The following is an 18,388-nucleotide window of genomic DNA, read 5'->3' as shown; positions in this document are numbered from 1 at the left end:
TAAGATGAATGGTATAGTTAGTCAAATCCTTTGAGAGGCCAATGTACACATGGTCTTTCTGGTATTGAACCAGCATTGTGTGTGCGCTCTCACTCTTGCTTTCTAGCTCCTGAAGCATAAACCTCCCCTGCTGGTGCTAACCTATGTTACCTATTATATCTACACTAATGTTAGCTACAGTTAGAGCTAATCGGAATTCTCATTTAGCCATGCTCTGAAACCAATTAATCCTATCACTGTTTGCACTTGGGGTGTTGTCATAATCTTGGAATGTGTTTGTGCGGCATCAGGATTAGCTATTGGTTTCTGAGGTGCTTTCATCCAGCCACCTACCTGTGTGCAGATCCTGGTGGTGAGCCCCACTGTGTGGCTGATGACTGGGTAGAACAACAGGCTACAGAAAGGGTCTTGATGGGCCTAATTGGAACTCTGTTATGTTTTGAAACATGCTACATGGTAAATTGCATAAGCTGAAGACATAAAGTTCCCTTTCTTCCTTCCCAACAGACTGGACCGTCCCCTCACCCTGTCAGAGAAGATTGTATATGGCCACTTAGATGACCCTGTCAAGCAGGATATTGAACGGGGCAAGACCTATCTGCGTCTGCGGCCGGACCGTGTAGCCATGCAGGATGCCACTGCCCAGATGGCCATGCTACAGTTCATCAGCAGTGGGTTGCCCAAAGTGGCAGTGCCCTCAACCATCCACTGTGATCACCTTATTGAAGCTCAGTTAGGTGGTGATAAAGATCTCCGAAGAGCAAAGGTCATTATTTAAAACCATTGCGTCTTGTACTAGAAGCCAAATAACTTTCTTGCTCAAATAGATGGAACTCAGCTCCCTCTCCCCGTTGCTTTTTGCCCATTGTTCACTCTCTTAGGGTTGTTGGGTCACTGTGCTGGAGTGGCTCGAGCAGCAGTGAGTAGCAGAAATTGCCAGTCAGGTTCTAGGCTCCAAAATGGCTTCCTTTAACCATCCTGCCACTTGATTGGCCTTCCTAGCACTCCTGGCCCCCTTCCTCTGCCTCCATAACATATGGCCCCTCCTGACTCTCAAATAAATAATTAAACCTGTAGGAAAAAGCTAAAGAAAAAGCTTCCTAAATTCCAGCAATCTGTGAATGTCCTGCAAGTTAGACCCTTGCTAACTAGGCAAAGCGGCACCTTTTAACATGGTGATTCTCTTTATTTAGCAGGGGGAGAGTAACTGGCCCTATCCACCCCCAGCACAGTACCTCCAGTGACTGTTGCTGGTGTCTATCTTATGTTTCTTTTAAGATTGTGAGCCCTTTGGGGACAGGGAGCCATCTTATTTATTTGTTTTTTCTCTGTGTTCCACCCTGTGCCATTTTTGGAAGGGTGGTATAGAAATTGAATAAATAATAATAAAATATTGTGCACTGAGATTATTTTGGGATCCAGACCTGAAGATCATCACGATAAAACTTCATAGGGAATGTAATGCTTAGGATAACAAGGCAGTGAAGGCAGATCCAGCTGCTCTTTTAGGATGGCTTCACACAATTGTCCAATCAAGAAGCTGCAAACTGGTGGTTCTCAGCCAGTGTGTGCTCCCTATGGGCATGTCATGCAAACCCACCATCCAGAGGTTCCTGACCCATCTGCCTGAGATTTTACTGACTTTCTCTGCTGACTTGGAACCAAGGTTTTAAGTTAGGTGGAGAAGGTCATTAGGACACGTTTGGAACTGCCAGCTGGCAAGTTTGCATGACATGCTGTCCGAGACCCTCTGGTTTCTGGCTTCTGGACTTGACAGCAGTATGTAAGGCTGCCCATCGTTGGGGTTGTTTGGGAGACAAGGGGCCTACTATCTAGATATGTAGCCCACCCTTTCACAAAATAATGGCAATGTGTGTGCACAACCACACACAGAGCACACATTCTTTCTCCCTGGTTCTGAAGACTTGCAGTCTAAAGGATATGGACAGACATGAAATTGTTTCACTTCCAGGACTTGGGCTAAGCAGGGAATGTCTCTTCCAAAATCTGTCCTTACTGCATAGTGTTTGCTGCACCAAGCATTCCTCTATCTTCCTACCAGCCTTTTTCCCTCGAGGAGCCAAGTCATTCATTCCCACACTTGACCCTGGTTCTCTGCTGCGTTGTGGTGCTTCAAATTGCCCTTGTTATGCTCACATCTGTCTTTCATGTCCCAAGCACATGTCTTTGTGCCTTCCTTTACTGCTGCAATACCTACAAAAAACTGCATTCAGAATACATCATGACAGTCTGTTTGTATAGTTGAATGATATAGCTGAATGATGATAAATCCTAGTTCCAGTTGTTCCTGGAAATATCTGAGCTTTGTTATAGAGTGTTACTGCTTTGATTACTTCCTGTCTTCTTTATCTTGTACTATGCCCACAACTGTTCTTCCAACTTCCTTTGACTTTGATGTTTGCAAAAATGATGATATGTCCCTTTGTGGCAATAGTAAGAGCATCCATGACTTCTAGGTCACCTCTCTTGAAACAAGCCATTTCACGAGTCATGTTGCTGATGGAATGGATACAGTGATATCTGAAGTCAAGGGATCAAGGAAAAGGTTATGGGAGCAAAAGGATGTCCTTCACTTATTCTCAGCCTGTATTGTATTTTGTTCATGGGACCACAGGCAGCTGCTTTATACTGAGCCAGACTATTGGTCCATCTAGCTCAGTATAGCCTGCATACTGATTGGCAGTGGCTCCCAAGGTTTCAGGCAGGAGTTTTTCCTAGGCTTACCTGGAGTTACCAGAGACTGAACACGGGACCTTCTGCAGGCAAAGTAGATGCTCTACTGAGCATTTACTTTGAGATACTGAGCTATGGCCTACCCCCATTATATTAAATCATGTAATGGAAGGCTTGATTGGGACAACTGTCCTGTCAGCTTGCAGTTAATTGACTAGGATGTGCTTTATGGACTTCTGTGAACACTTAACTATAGCATTTCAAGAGATAATTAGTCATCCTCTGTGCTAGCTCTCTATAATTATCTCTTGAAAATCTGTTAAACCTTCTACATGGGTAAGGTTGAGTGATAATTTAAACTCTGCATCCCATTTTAAGTATATACAGTATTCAAGAAGATTAAGGTGGTGGCTGGCCTAAAGGCACACCAAGCTGTTTTGAGAATGAATTTTTCATTCCCAGCACTGTTGGTTTCATTTTGTTCTAAAGCAGCTCTCTAACCCTTATGACTTATGAAGATATCTACAGAAGTAGATGGGCAATGTCTAGTGAACTTTGGAAGCTGGAGGGCATGCCAAGCACACTATCCAAGGGTTGAGGAATGGGGCCTTAGTTAAGCAATGGAAAGGGCAGAATAGCCAACTGTAAGTGCATCCTTTTAATTGGCATACATCTTGTATCAATCTCACAACTCTGCTTTTCTGGGCACTGAATATTGTTAGCACCAAACATGCAGGCCTCTGTCAATGCGTTTCCATGTAATTGCAAGTTTTTCACTCTTGGGTATTAGTAAAGTGAATTCTTCTGTGTGTGAGCAGTTTCCTGCTCACTAGAATCTTCACTTTGTACCCTCCAAAGACTGAAAGAATCTTCAGTTTGGAGTGTGCTTGCTAAAACTGTTCATTCCACTAACTTCCTCCCTTTCTTTCCTCTTGTGGACTTGACCTGTCCTCATTCTGAGTGTTTTATGTGCTCTTGATTATCTTCTCTGGAGGTCCCAAGCACTCCTCTCTTCTACTATCTGCTCCAAGGCTAGAGCTAGCCGTGATGGATGCTTTGTCTGGGCTCCACTCTTAATGTTGCCATTTGGTACTTCATGAATAATGATAGGCATTGGCTCTGATCTTGGCACATGACTATTCTCCATCCTAGGGGAAAATAGCTACATGGGCATAGTGATGTGTTTTGGTTTGATGCGAATAAATTGTAAAAAGCTGCCAGGATCTTGCTGGAAGTTTCAGTAAATTCTATAGAGAAAACAGCTCTTCAGATATCTGCTAATTTTATTTGATGACCTAGATGGGATCAGAAATAGGAAACATTCTTAGTGTGGCTTTCATCTTCCTGCTTAAATTTCTGCAATTAACTAGCTTCTGGGGTCTGCCCCAACCATTTTTGGAATCTCAAGTAGTTGCACCGCATGATCTGAGAGTACAATTTTCACGTTCTTTGGCACCACAAGAGATCCTGGAGTGTGACTTTGGGGTTGCATGTCATTGACACCTTCAAACCACCACTTGGATTGCTTGTGTAGTGCAAGTTCCCGGGGCTGGTTTGATTATCTAAAAGAGAATACAATTCACTTGCCTACTGAACGTGGCACAGAGTTGCTTTTTTGGGATTATACGTGGAGATTGGATCAAATGATCCTTCTCGCCTAAAGAAAAACCTCTGGGTGCTTAGCATATGACTCTAGCACTCATTCTCAAAGAAAGTGGGTTGAGGAATATGAGGGGTGACTGTCCTCTAGCTCTGTAAGAGTAGAAGTCCCATAGGATTGTTTACTAATATTGTTTTGGTATATTTTATGTATAAACAGGACATTAACCAAGAAGTATACACTTTCCTAGCCACAGCAGGTGCCAAGTATGGAGTAGGTTTCTGGAAACCTGGGTCAGGAATCATTCACCAGGTAAGCTTTCTCTCCCTAACGACAAGGCAAGCACTTCAGTACATGTGACTGAAGATGCCTTTGCAGTGCATGTTTGGTTTCTTCTTCTCATGGTGAAGTGTGTCCATCTTTCTCGTGCGGCAGCCTCACCTGTTTTTCCTTCCTGGGTGACCAGCATGTGGTGTTCCGGACAAATTCTCTAGCTATCTGTTGAAGATCGTGATGATCAAAATATAAGATTAGCTGCCTAGCAAATTATTGAGAGTTTGTATGGAGTGATGAGTCTCATTGGAGTTCAGTGATTTTTCTTCTGCTGTCTTTGACGCTTATAGTGAGTTGGTGGGTCAGAAGTGCACTTGTACTCATATAGGGTCACTAGCATGTTTTCCTACTGCTAAAACAATTGTTGGAATATAGCCTGTGTATTTGCTTTGTTCTGATTTGCTGCTTTGTGCAACACTCTGTCCTGCTAGAAAGGATTTGAATGGACTGTTATAACCTTGAGGTTATTTCAGTTAATATTATCAAGGTCTTTAAGGTTTCCAGTGAGCACAGGTTCAGGGGGAAATTGGGTAATGGGAGGTTGAATTTTGATGGGGTCCAGGTGACAAACTCCTTGAATAGTTCACTAATAGCTTAATCTCTCCTTCCTTCACTGATTTAAAATAACTCTGGCACTTCACGAAGAGCCAGCTCAAGCTGTCTGACTAAACCTGCTTCAGTACCAGAAATGTTTCCAAACTTTTCTGGTACAGTGTTGTAAAACACTGTTCAGCACCTTGTCTAATTAAATATTGCCCACTTTCTCAGATCATCCTGGAGAACTATTCCTATCCTGGGGTTATGCTTATTGGCACAGATTCACATACCCCCAACGGCGGTGGCTTGGGTGGCATCTGTATTGGAGTTGGTGGGGCTGATGCTGTTGATGTCATGGCAGGAATCCCCTGGGAGCTCAAATGCCCAAAGGTAAGACAGTGATGGCTAATGTATACACTCTGTCCATGCAGATTGCTGCAATATATGCACAAAAGGTTTTGCTTCCTTAGGGGGGATTTCATGTAATTGTGTTTGATTATGTTGGCCTTATTTTGTCTCAGTCACTTCCAGTGACAGCCCTGGATTCCCAGTTTCACAGTACTCATAATTATGGCTCAGGAGATACACTGGCACTACTAACTTGTGTCAGGAAAGCATACTCTAGTTTAATAGCAGACTGTTTCTTGGAATGTGGATTTCTTTTTTTCTAAGGATCCCTTTCCTAAACTTGTAAAGCACACTGACTGCTCTGAGAAACTGAATCCACATATTTATTTGAAGGTGACTAGTTCTGCTACCTTAACTCCTACTTTCATTGGTGGTTCTTCAGGTAATTGGTGTAAAACTGACTGGCGAGCTCTCAGGATGGAGCTCTCCTAAAGACGTGATCCTGAAAGTGGCCGGCATCCTTACTGTGAAAGGTGGCACAGGAGCCATCATAGAGTATCATGGGCCTGGTATAGATTCCATCTCTTGCACCGGTAAGGGCATCTTGCCTTATGTCTAGGAATAGGGATTTAGCCTGTTCAGAGGGAATGTAACCCTTTCGAGGAGCAGGTGTGCAGTTTGGCCATGCTCCTGAACTCAGAGCTGCTCTTGAATGATCAGGTATCACATGGGCTACCTGTAGGCTGTCATTGAGAGATCAGACCTTGTCGCCCATGCCTTAGTTGCATCTTAGGCTTGTTCACATGACCATTTTGAGGTGGGTAGGAGCCCAGGTGAGATGTTACCCTGTATTCAACACACAAGTATCATCTCAGCTGGGCTCTGCAAACCCAGCAAGCAGACGATCACAGCTGCTGATGGCTCAAGCGCTGCAGTCACTAGTTCCAAGCCCCGCCCCTCCATGGGAGGTCTTCTGAGGGCCTCTGTGCCTTCCCAGCAGGCTTTGTGCTGCCAGCAGAATGGAAAAGCTTCATGACACCAGCAACCGCCCTCCCATTGGCCATGAAAGAACAGCAGGTGGACACAGCCCTGCTGAAACTCTATTGGTTTCAGGAGTATAGAATGTTCTTTGGAGGCTAGTGCATCATTTGCCAATAGCTGCTCTGGACCTAGGTGTATATGGTTGCCACATAGGTGTGGGCAGGACATGTGCCAGTAGCCCAGGTAGGAGCAGTGGGTAGGTTCTCATGATAAAACAGAGTAGGAAGGCTCTCTTCTCCACCCTTAATAAAAACCTGGGTACAGAAGCTTGGGTAGCTTTGCCAGGAGCAATCTGGTTTGGAGGGAAATGCGTGAGATCTGATGATCATGCAAATCGGGGTAGCCTTCCTTCCTGATTTTGTGTGAACCAGCCTCTTGTCTGTACTATTGCAATGAGCTCTGGGGGTTGTCCTTGAAAAGCATTTGGAAACTACAACTGCCATAAAATGCTGTAGCCAGATGGCTGGTTGGAGGGGACGGTGAGGGGCTCTTTCCTAAAACATTCAATACAGGCTTTTTCATATCTCTTACTTGCCATAATGTATAGATCTTGAATGATCTAGACTTGAAATGGCATGAAATATCATTAAACACTGACTTTAATGCCTTGTGTGTTTGTCTCATTTGCGGTATGGATCTTCTCTTCCAATTCCAGGAATGGCGACTATCTGTAATATGGGGGCAGAGATTGGTGCCACCACATCAGTTTTTCCTTACAATCATCGAATGAAGTCTTATTTGGCCAAGACTGGGCGGGCTGGTAAGATTTTTGTCAGGTTATTGAGGGTGTCGCAATAGGGCAGCATTTACTAGTCTTCACTGTCCTGCTTTGTATGAGACAGCAGTAAAAGAGGAGGTGGAGCTACTCTCTCTGCGGAGCAGGGATTTCTCTTCCCTGTACAGGATTTTTAACTATATACTAGCTGGACCGGGCGCAGGGCATCTGCACCGCCAGCCCACCCACTGCCACTGCCTTTTTCTGCCCCGGCCCACACAGCTTTCTAGCCAGCTGGCCAGCCCATTTATCCCCCCCCCCCCGCTTCTCCCCCTTCCCGCACTTTCTGGCTAGTGGGCCAACTGGCCCGCTTCTTCTCCCTCTCCCTGCCTGGCCAACTGGGCTTTCCAGCCTGCTGGCCCACTTCTTCTCCCCCTGCTTCTCAGACCCCCCCCACGCTTTCTGGCTTTCCACGGTTTCTGGCCTTCTCCTCCTCCCTGTGGCCAGCCCAGCCCGCTACTGCCTCCTCCCTGCAGCTGGAACAGCCTGCTGTCGCTGCCTCCCTGCGGCCAGGCTGGCCCGCTGCCACCTCCTGCTCCTGGCAGCCAGACTGGTCCGGCCCGCCACCACCTTCTGCTTCGCCGCCACTTCCTCCGGCCAGCATCACTATTTTCTCCCCATCGCTATCCTATCTGGCAGCTGCTCGCAAACTCTCACGAGAGCTGCCACACGTGGGATTAGCGATGGGTACGTTTAAGAGAATTATATATAAACAAGATGTTTAAGGCACTTTCCTGTTCCAGTTCTTTGTGGCAGGAATTGGGGAGATCTTTGGTAGTATTCCAGAGTCTTGTGTCAACATACTGTTGCTTACATAGAGCATTTGAAGATGTGATTTTTGCAAGCTGCTCAAAGGCTTGTTAGTAGTGATACAATGAGCTAATAGAGTGGGTGACTTTTACATGAAAGAGAAAGTGAGAGATTGGAAGGCACTAGGGCTCTCACTTGATCTTTTTGTAAAACTTCCATCTGTTAGTTGCCTTTTCTTTTAATCCATTAAATCAATTAAGCTTGTTCTTATTGCAAAGCCAAGATCTTGAAGAAATTCCTGAAGAGAACTTCAACTCGAGAAAGGGTGAACCTAAATGTGTTCTCATAGGGATGGTTCCTTAAGTTGCATAACTGATCCTTGAGACTGGTGAGGTGCAAAGTCTTTCATGAACAGCCAGGCTTGTGGCATTGACCTGATGCAGAGTTGGAATTTGTGCCCTAGCCTGGGTTCAGGCTAGGTGCCCTAACCTGGAGTTCATGCTCTAGCCTTTGGTACTGATCACCATGGATTGGTCAGGGTTCTTGCAGAATCAAACTTTATGCTGTGTTTTTATAATGCACTATTAAGTAAATGTAGCTAGGTAGGTTTAATGGTTTCATTGCTGATCAAAATGCATCATCTTGTACTAGAATTAGAATGCCACTTCATCTGAGAAAAGATAGTAAAAACAAATGGGGCTGATCTCTGTGAATGCTTCATTATTGTAAGCCACCTTGTGAGACCAGTGGATTGAAAGGCAGGGTAAAATACTTATTAAAATAAACAAACTCAGTTACTTGTGTATGTACTTTTCAGACTGATTCAGATTTCTGTCTCCAACATATTTGGGGTATGAGACAGCCGAGGCTTATTAACTTGGGTACAGAGAGATGCAGCTTGTTCCCTTCAGGTTACTGTTATCAAATGGGGATAAGCCACTGATCTGTGTTTCAGCTCTCTGTTTCTGATTTCAGAGATTGCAAATTTGGCAGATGAATTCCAAGAGCACTTGAAGCCTGATTCTGGCTGCCACTATGACCAGGTGGTTGAAATAAACCTCAGTGAGGTAAGAGAATCTGCTGTCAAACATCTGAGGTGCCATTTGGTGTGAAAGCTAGATAAGAATTAAGAGTATTTGAATACCATATTCAATCCCTTCATTTAACTTAACATCTTATAAAGTTTAGCATGTCTTTCAGCTGGCAAAATGGACTTGGGGAGAAAACAGTTGGGTTGCAAGTTTGGGTAGCAAATTGAAATAAAGTGTGTGCCTGGCTGATTTCATAATGCTCAGACTGGCCCAGACTGACTGGCTAATAAGCCTTAATTAATTCTTCCTTGAATGCCATGTTGCCAGGATTGGGTTTCTCCTTACATATTTATTTATTACATTTTTATATTGCCCCATCCAGAGGCTCTGGGCAGTGCATAACAAAAACCAAAAACCAGTGAACAATCATATAAAACAATACAAAAACAAATTCAAAACCATTAAAACAGTTAAACTTGTAAGAACAACTTAAGGCGCTCTCTAAGGTAACCTGGGCCTAGGCCTTTCAGGGCTTTAAAGGTCATAACCAGCACTTTGCATTTTGCCTGAAAACATATCGGCAGCCAGTGCAATTGTTTAAGTAAAGGTATAATATGGTCTCTCCAGGTCACCCCAGAGACCAATCTGGCTGCCGCATTTTGAACTGACGTTTCCGATCTAGGTCCAAAGGCAGCCCTACGTAGAGTGCATCGCAATAGTCAAGCCTGGAAGTTACCAGCTGATACACCACTGTTTTGAGGTCATACTCTTTGAGGAATGGATGCAGCTGTCGAATCGGAAGAAGCTGATGGAAAGTGCTTCTGGCCATAGCCTCCACCTGATATTCCAGGGTGAGGCCTGGATCCAAGAGCACTCCCAAGCTGCATCTCTGTTCCTCCTGGAAGAGTGTAACCCCATCCAGCACAGGAAAATCTAACTCAGCCCTCAAATTCCGATCGCCTACATTGAGCACCTCCATCTTGCTTGGGTTCAGCTTCAATTTTGTTATCTCTCATCCAGCCCATTACTGTCTGTAGGCAGGCATTTAGGCAAGGAATGCCATTTCCTGACTTTGAAGATGATAAGGAGGAATAGATTTGGGTGTCGTCAGCATACTGATAACACCCTGCACCAAATCTCCTGATGACCTCACCCAGCGGTTTTATGTAGATAATAAAAAGCATTGGTGACAGAATGGAACCCTCAGGGACTCCATCTAATAGCCCCATTTCGAAGAGCAACAGCCACCAAGCTCCACCATCTGGAATCTACCTGAGAATTAGGAGCAGAACCACTGCAAAGCAGTGCCTCCTATCCCCAACTCCTCCAGGCGATCCAAAATGATACCATGGTCGATGGTATAGAATGCAACTGAGAGATCCAAATGAACCAGCAGGGTCACACTCCCTCTGTTGATTCCCTGGTAAAGGTCATCTATCAGGCTGACCAAGGCTGTCTCAACCCCATAGCCAGCTCTAAAGCCAGTTTGAAATGGGTCTAGATAATCAGTTTCCTCTAAAACTGCCTGGAGCTGGTTAGCCACCACTCTTTCAATCTTCCTGTCCAACCATGGGAGATTGGAGACTGGCCTGTAACTGCCCATCGCTAAGGGGTCCAGGGAAGGCTTCTTTAAGAGCGGTCTAACCATTGCCTCTTTCAAACAAGGAGACAGCCTACCCTCCCTCAATGATGTGTTAATGATATTAATAGTAATAATTAATAATTTAATATTAATATATTAATGGTCACCTCCAACAATCTCCCTGCTAGATGGAAGCAGCCAAGTCAGGCAAGGATCCAGAGAACAGGTGCTAGGCCACATCGCCCCAAGCAGTTTGTCCACATCCTCAGGAGTCCCTGATTGAAACTGAAACATGAGATGGCTATGTAAGAAGAGCATTTCAAGGTCTTGCATGCTGACAAGATTCCTGTACTGGTCTCTTACAGAAAAAAAACTGTTCTTTATGACATAGTGTTAGTCAGCATTTTCTCAACAACTTTGGATCTTTTCCTCCTAAAGCTGAAGCCCCTTATAAATGGGCCATTCACTCCAGACCTGGCACACACTGTGGAAGAGATTGGCACTGTGGCAGAAAAGAAAGGCTGGCCAGTGGATATCAGAGTTGGTGAGTTGCATTCCCCCCCCCCCCCGCCCCGACTTACTATGTAGCTCCTCCCTTCTCTGCTGCTGCAGTCCAAGGATGTCTCATGTGTAAGTTATGCTCCTCCATGTGACTCTAGAAGGCAGGACTATGGAAATTAAGTTAGGCTTTTAAAGGTGGGAGGAACATGACCCTCCCAGTTCTGTTAGTCCTGCTTGATTCTAAGGCAGCTTCTCCTCAGCTCTTATCAGTTTTCTTGATCTTTTCTTAGGCTCTTTGGTTTTTTCCTCTCCTCTTTCTGTACAGACAGACAGACACACACACACGTTTGCTACTTTCATTTCCTCCCTCTGTGCTTCTACAGTTTTTCTCTGCTCTTTTGCTGCATGGAAAGAGCAACCAGAGCACTCCACGTGAGGGTACCAAAAGGCAATGGGGCCTCCGAAGGGCCATAGAGCAGCCGGGAACCTGCCCCTGAGGCGGCTGTTCAGCAGCACAGCCCCCTGTTCAGCAGCACAGCCCCCCCCCCACTGAACAGCTGATGGGTGGTGTTTCGGAGCGAGAGCCTAAGAGCTGCCATTTTGGAGGGCGGGGAAGCAGCCCAGGCACTGACCTAGCTGCTGCTTCCCGCCAACCCCGTGGGCAGCCTTCCGTCTGCGGCTGTATCCCTGCTAGCTGCACACACTCCAAGAAGCCTTGTGGGGGGCGCGGAAGAACACCGAGGCCCAGAAGCCCCAGCTGCGGCCTCCGCCAGCGGCCAAAAAGCACAGGAATACGGGGGGCACAAAAGGCAATGAAGGTGCCTGAAGGCGTGGGAGTAGGCCCAACAGTGTACAAGGCTGCAATGACATGCATGGTTGTTACCAGAAGTGCAGTGACTTCCCATTCAGTGAACCAGGCCCAAGTTGGGTCTCCTGGTCATTTTTTCCTCCCCTGCCCCAGGACCCTCGGGGGCATCCACACTTCCTCAACCTACCCCAGTGGGTGAAGCCCTCTCCCAGATGCCAGGGGACATTCCACCCATCTGGGGCACATGGCTTGGAGATTTATTGGCAAAATCATTTGAGAAATATGACCAGCTGAGGTCTAAAAAGAGGAAGCGGACCAAGCGGGTTTCCTCTTCATCCTCTACTGCTGCTCCTTCTTCAGTCATGGAAGGGCCAGCCCCTGCAGAAGCAAAAACATGTTTAAAATGCCAGAAAGGGGAGCTCTAAGTCAAAACACAGAGATAAGAGTGTGCATTCATTTGAGCTCTCTGACCCAAGGGCCCACTACCCAGGGAGATGGGTGACCTACCCACTTAAACCCCTCAGAGGCCTCCAGGAAGACCCCTGGGTGAAGGGATATCTGTTGTCCCACTTGATGAGGAACCTACCTGACCAGAAAGCCCAGGACTCCCTACAGACCCCTTGCGGGGAGAGAATCCTGATCAACCAAGAGAGGAGAGGGCATGGTCAGAGGGTGATGAACTTGAGAGCTCAGAGGCACCACAGAGGCTTTTTCAGCCCATAGACTTGGCCCCCTCTGATGTCAAAGACTGTACACGCCCTGGGGCTAAATCCTCCTGCATCTTGGGAATCCCAGCCACTGAGTAAAAGTGTGCTGGTGTTCCCAGGTGCAAAGACACATAATCTGCCCCTGCCAATTCATAAACAATTTATGGAAGCGGTTAAAAGTGAATGGACAGTTTCCACCTCCTTAAAAACGGCTAATACTATAGCAAACTAGCTGTATGCATTCCCACAGGAGCCGGGGGGAGGGGGAGAGATTTTCAATACACCCCCTATGGATGCCCCCATTGTAGCCATGATTTCTGGTTCAGTTCCAACATGGGATGGGGAATCAGCTCTAAAAGACCCTGCAGACAAATGCAGGGAGGCATCCATGAAACATGTGCATGACTCCACAGCATTGTCAATGAGAGCCACTACAGCTGCCTCCATGGTGGCTAGAGCGTCATTAATCAGGCTAGATGACTTGATTCAGGAACCTCCCTCTCACCCAATCAGGCTGAGGAAAACACTTTAAAAGCTGCATAAGCCACAAGCCTTTATGATGGATGCTACTCTTGACTCCCTCCAATTTGCATCGGCTACTGCCTCTGTGGTGGGCTGTCGCAATTTATGGCTATAATACTGGCAGGTGGATGCAGCCTCCAAAACTAACCTTACTACTGTTCCCTTCGATGGGGAAAAATTGTTTGAGGATGCAGCCCTAAAAGAGATTCTAGCAGAGTCAAAGGATAAGAAGAAAGCCATGCCATCCTTGTTACAGAAGCAGGACCACCCCAAGGACGGCAGTCCTTTTCAGTCCTTTTGTCCTTCTAGATCGCCTTTTGAGGGCAGAGAAAGGGGATTCAGTTCACAACGTCCCTACTGGGGCGGATCTATATGCACCAGACAGGGCTTTGGTAGTAGGTCAGCCTTCAATGCCCAAACCAAACCATCTAAGCAACAGGCATGTCTCGGGGTGGTGGCCCCTAGGTGGTTGCCTCTCCTCACACTGGCACATCTGGGAGGTTACCATCTCAGACCTTTGGGTTCTTGCCACCATAAAAGAGGGCTACTCCATAGAGTTGACCAAGCCACTCCCTCACCGCTTTCTTCCCATTCCAACCTTGCGCCTTCAGCAGAAACACCAAGGCCTGCAGGGGGCGATTCAACACTTGCTAGCAATCGGAACCATAGAGCCTGTCCAACTAGATCAGCAGGGCACGGGCATTTACTCCATAATCTTTACAGTACCCAAGAAGGACGGCTCCCTGAGGGTGGTGCTGGACTCAAAACACCTAAACCACTTCGTGCGCAGAAGGAAGTTCTGCATGGAATCCCTAAGATCGATTGCAGAAGCACTACAATGCCTAGACCTCCTTTCCTCCATAGACCTCAAGAAGGCATACCTACGCATGCCTATACACTAAAACAGCCGCCACTTGCATTTCCTCTATGCAGGAGTCCATTATCAGTACAGGGCTCTCCCATTTGTCTTGTCATCAGCCCCACACATATTTACAAAGATCCTGTCTCAGGTGATTGTGCATCTCCGCCTCCAAGGTGTGAGGATTTATGCTTATTTGGGTGATCTTCTCATAAAGTCTCAGCCAACACAGGTGGCCCAATGGGACCTACAGTCTACAGGTGCTTGAAAATCACAACTTCATGATAAGCAGGGGAAAGAGCCAATTGAGCCTGGCACACCAACTTCTTCACCTGGGGGTCCTCATAGACACATCAGACGAATTATTCCTGCCAGAGGAACACAGGCACACACTGGAGGCCGATGTACACCAGGCCCTGGTAAAGTGGTCACTCTCCCTTCTCTCCCTGTCCAGGCTGCTAGGTCTGATGGTGGCGAGTTTGGAGTTAGTTCCATGGACATGCTTCCACCTGAGGCCCCTTCAATGGTTCTTGCTGCTCTTCCACCCAGAGATAGCAATCCAGTAAAGTCCAGCAGACCCTGACTCAGCCAGTTCTACAATCCCTGCATTGGTGGATCACTGTCCCTCATCTCTCAGTAGGAAAAGAATTACTTGGCTCCCCCAATGGTCATTGTGACCACGGACGCTAGCAAGAGAGGGCGGAGCGCTCATTGTCTCCATCAGTCAACCCAAGGCAGATGGTCAGCGGAGGAGCATCAACACAGCACTAACTGGCTGGAGCTCAGAGCGATCCTCATGGCTCTTCAGGAGTTCCAGTCCATTGTTCTACATTGCCATGTCCTCATGCACACAGACAACACCACAGCCAAGGCACACATAAATTGTCAAGGGGGAACCCGGTCAAGGTCTCTGCAGGCAGGAGCGGTCCTTCTGTTTCTGTGGGAAGAACAACATGTACCGTCTCACATGCAGCTCATCACATGCAGGGGGACCTCAACACGGTGGCAGACTGGCTCAGTCAGTTGGATCTCCTTGCAGGAGAGTGGCAACTGAACCCAGTAATGTTCCTACTGATAGTAGCTCACTTCAGCTAGCCAGTGGTAGATCTCTTTGCAACGCCAGCCAATGCACAAGTTCCCTGCTCCTTCACCAGATTCCCCTGCCAACAAGCAGAAGAGGTGGACGCACTATCATCACCTTGGCCGAAAGCCACCTATATGCCTTTCTACCTACGCCCCTCCTGGCCCAGGTGCTCTGACAAATCAAGATCTTCAAAGCACAGGTCATCCTCTTAGCCCTGTTCTGGCCAAGAAGACCGTGGTTTGCAGAACTTGCCAATCTAAGCACAAAAGCGCAATTGCTACTACCAGTCTTGCCGGACCTGCATTGCCAGGGCCCCATGTCTCACCCAGATCCTGGCTGGTTAAGACTTGCCCCATGGAAACTGAGCAGCGCATCTTGAAACAGCATGGCTGCTCAGCCAAGGTGCTTAACACAATGCTCACTTCCAGGCGCCCCTCCACTAACAGAAGTTATCAATATACATGGAGGGCCTTCCTGTGATGGTCTGCACGACATGGAGTACCTTGAGGTCAACCACCATGACACGTCTCCTATAGTTTCTCCAAGATGGTCTGAACCAAGGCCTATCAATGAATACCCTCAAGTGCCAGGTCACTTCCTTGGAGGGGCTTATCTCAGGGACTTCTAAACGATCCATACAACGTCACCCCCACTCAAGACGTTTCCAGAGTGGTGCCACTTTCCTCTCACCTCCGGTGATTCATCATTTTCCTACGAGGCACTTGCATACAGTCCTGAAAGTGCTCCAAGGTCCTCCTTTCGAACTTGTGTCCACTATACTGTTATGCCTACTCTCTATTAAACTGGTTTTTCTTATTGCTGTTACCTCAGCCCATAGGGTCTCTGAGCTCATGGCCTTACCTATCCATAAAAACCTCTGTATTTTTTCAGCAGACTCCGTAAAGCTTATTCCAGACCCCTTTTTCTATCCTATGGGGGCATCTCCTTTTCATATGTGACAGGACGTTATTCACCCTTCCTTTTGCCCTAAGCTGTTTCACCCAGCAGAGAGAGGCTGGCACAAGCTGGACGTCTGGAAGTGCCTTAAAACACATGCAAAACGCATTATGGCGGTTGAATCACTTTTTCTTTTCTTTTCGCCTTGCACCATGGGCCAGGCCGTCACCCTTGCCACATTGGCTAGGTGATTAAAGGCAGGCATAGCTCTAGCCTATGCGTCCCAAAACCTCAGGGCACCCACTAAGGTGTTTGCCCATTCTACCAGGGCTGCAGCTACAACTGCAGCTTTCTTTACGAATGCCGTGGCACAGGATATTTGCAGAGCAGCCACCTGGCAGGTGCCATCTACCTTTACTAAACACTACAAGTTGGATGCCTTCCCCTCTGCCCAAGCATCTTTTGGGAGGTGAGTTCTCCAGCAGGTTCTCTCTTCAGAGTAGGCGCGGGGCTCCCTCCCTGGTTGGACTTAGGGCTGTGGTATGTCCCCACCCATGAGATGCCCTTGGACTGCAGCAGCAGAGAATGGAGCATTGGTTACTCATCGTGAAGGCTTCTTGCTGCTGCATCCAAGGGTGTCTCGACCCGCCCTGCAGCACCAGCGCCTACTTTACAGGGATACTCTGAAGGGGTAATGACCTGCTCCTGCATATTTTATAACTTCTTTGTCCTATTGGAGCCTCGCCTAGACAGGTGCCACAAGACTTTTCCTGTTTACCATAGGTAGTTCCAGTTAGTTTGGATTCGTTGGTCTTTAGTTAACATTAGTTAAAGTGGTTTTTTCTTCATCGAGGTACTCTTCGCCTCTGGTCCTAAAAGAACTGGGGGGTGGGGGTGGCGGTCCTGCTCCTCCCAGCCTTAAAAAGCTTAACTTAATTTGCATAGAACTGCCTTCTAGAGTCACATGGAGGAGCATAACCCACATGTGAGATGCCCTTGGATGCAGCAGCAAGAAGAAGCCTTCACAGTGAGTAAACAATGCTCCATTCAGCTTGAGATTAGGGGGAGCACTTGTTCACCACCCTTGTAACTGTGCACTTCATAGCTTCTTGCATTCTGATCATACCAGTTCCTGGAAAGAATATGTTTATGAATTGGGTGTATATTGGAAGAGGTAAAAAAGATGCTGTCTTGAGGAGAACTTTGCTTCAAACCAGGCGATGCAGCTAAGGTCCTATAACTTTTGTCATACCTTTTTAGCTTAGAATATGTTGAGCTCTTTATTAAACCCCTCGTAGCAAACCTGTGCCTGGAGCATTCATCATCCCTGTCATGACTCCCTGTTCTCCTTTCACCAAGGAGCGTGTTCTAACTCAGTGATCCTCATTGAATTTTAAGCAAGGGCTATTTGGCAAAAAAACTTCAGTGTGAGAGCCATTTCCTGCCGTGCTGACCTCTGCACTTTCCCCAGCACTGGGGCAGCCCTTTTAAGGGAAACGGAGCCTTGTTGATGCCCAGCACCATCTCAGAAGGTGCCGGGAAGCATCATCCTTCCCAGTGCTTTCCCTATAGTGTTCTATGGGGAAAGCCCTGGGAAAGACTGCACACTCCAGTGCTCCATGCATTCCTGCCAAGATGGCACTGGGACTTGAGAGGGACTCAGTTTCCCTCAAAGGAACTTCTCCAGCACAGGGCACAGCACTGTGTGGCGAGCAGTGGTGGCTCTTGGGCACAGCCCCCCTAAAGATTTCCACCTTCAGCTTCCATGTTACTCACCTAACCACAAGTTGCAGGCATCATTTTGAATTGGGTATCATATGCATCCTCTCCCTCTCTCTCCTGCTCCAGAACCTACAGTTTGTGTGGCTAGGGCGAGCTCCAGGCTCTGTGCCCTTGATGGACAACATTAGCATAAGAATTCCCACCCCAGTTTTAATATTAAAAAGCCTCCTAGCCAATAATCAGCTTTTTTTTTGGTGTTACAAGGTGAGCTAGTCCTCCAGGAGCCTCAGCCAATAAGAAAAAGTTCAGCTATGATTGATTTACCTGACCACTAACCAGAAGCATCTGGAAGCAGGCACAGTTCTTGAATGGGGCTGGAAGGAAGCAGGGAGCTCCATTCTTATTAGAGAGAGCACATTGTGTTGGTGTTCCATCTTCTGTGAAACGTGGTTGTAGTTTTTGCAAAATGGGGGCACTTGGTCTATATGGCTTAATTTTCAAATCTGCTAAACTAAATGTTGCATAGACTTGCAGCCTTGTATTTCCAGGCAGTGAAACTGCAAATAAGTGCTCAAGAATCCAACCCCCTCCCCACTT

General features: G+C 47.0%; 1 protein-coding gene across 1 annotated transcript in view; it reads left to right on the top strand.

The window, feature by feature from the left end:
* ACO2 (aconitase 2) overlaps nt 1–18,388 on the top strand; it is a 42,271-nt gene that overhangs the window by 7,375 nt on the left and 16,508 nt on the right. Inside the window, exons 3-9 of the mRNA XM_053253534.1 lie at nt 508–766; nt 4,514–4,606; nt 5,396–5,554; nt 5,955–6,105; nt 7,209–7,313; nt 9,054–9,145; nt 11,130–11,235. Of these exons, the coding sequence (XP_053109509.1) occupies nt 508–766; nt 4,514–4,606; nt 5,396–5,554; nt 5,955–6,105; nt 7,209–7,313; nt 9,054–9,145; nt 11,130–11,235 (965 nt within the window). The remainder of the gene's footprint in view (nt 1–507; nt 767–4,513; nt 4,607–5,395; nt 5,555–5,954; nt 6,106–7,208; nt 7,314–9,053; nt 9,146–11,129; nt 11,236–18,388) is intronic.

The sequence above is a fragment of the Hemicordylus capensis genome, chromosome 5 (assembly GCF_027244095.1).
Source record: "Hemicordylus capensis ecotype Gifberg chromosome 5, rHemCap1.1.pri, whole genome shotgun sequence".
Taxonomy (NCBI): Eukaryota; Metazoa; Chordata; class Lepidosauria; order Squamata; family Cordylidae; genus Hemicordylus; species Hemicordylus capensis.
Note: the sequence above shows the minus strand (reverse complement) of the source record. Positions and strands in the feature narration are given on the sequence as shown.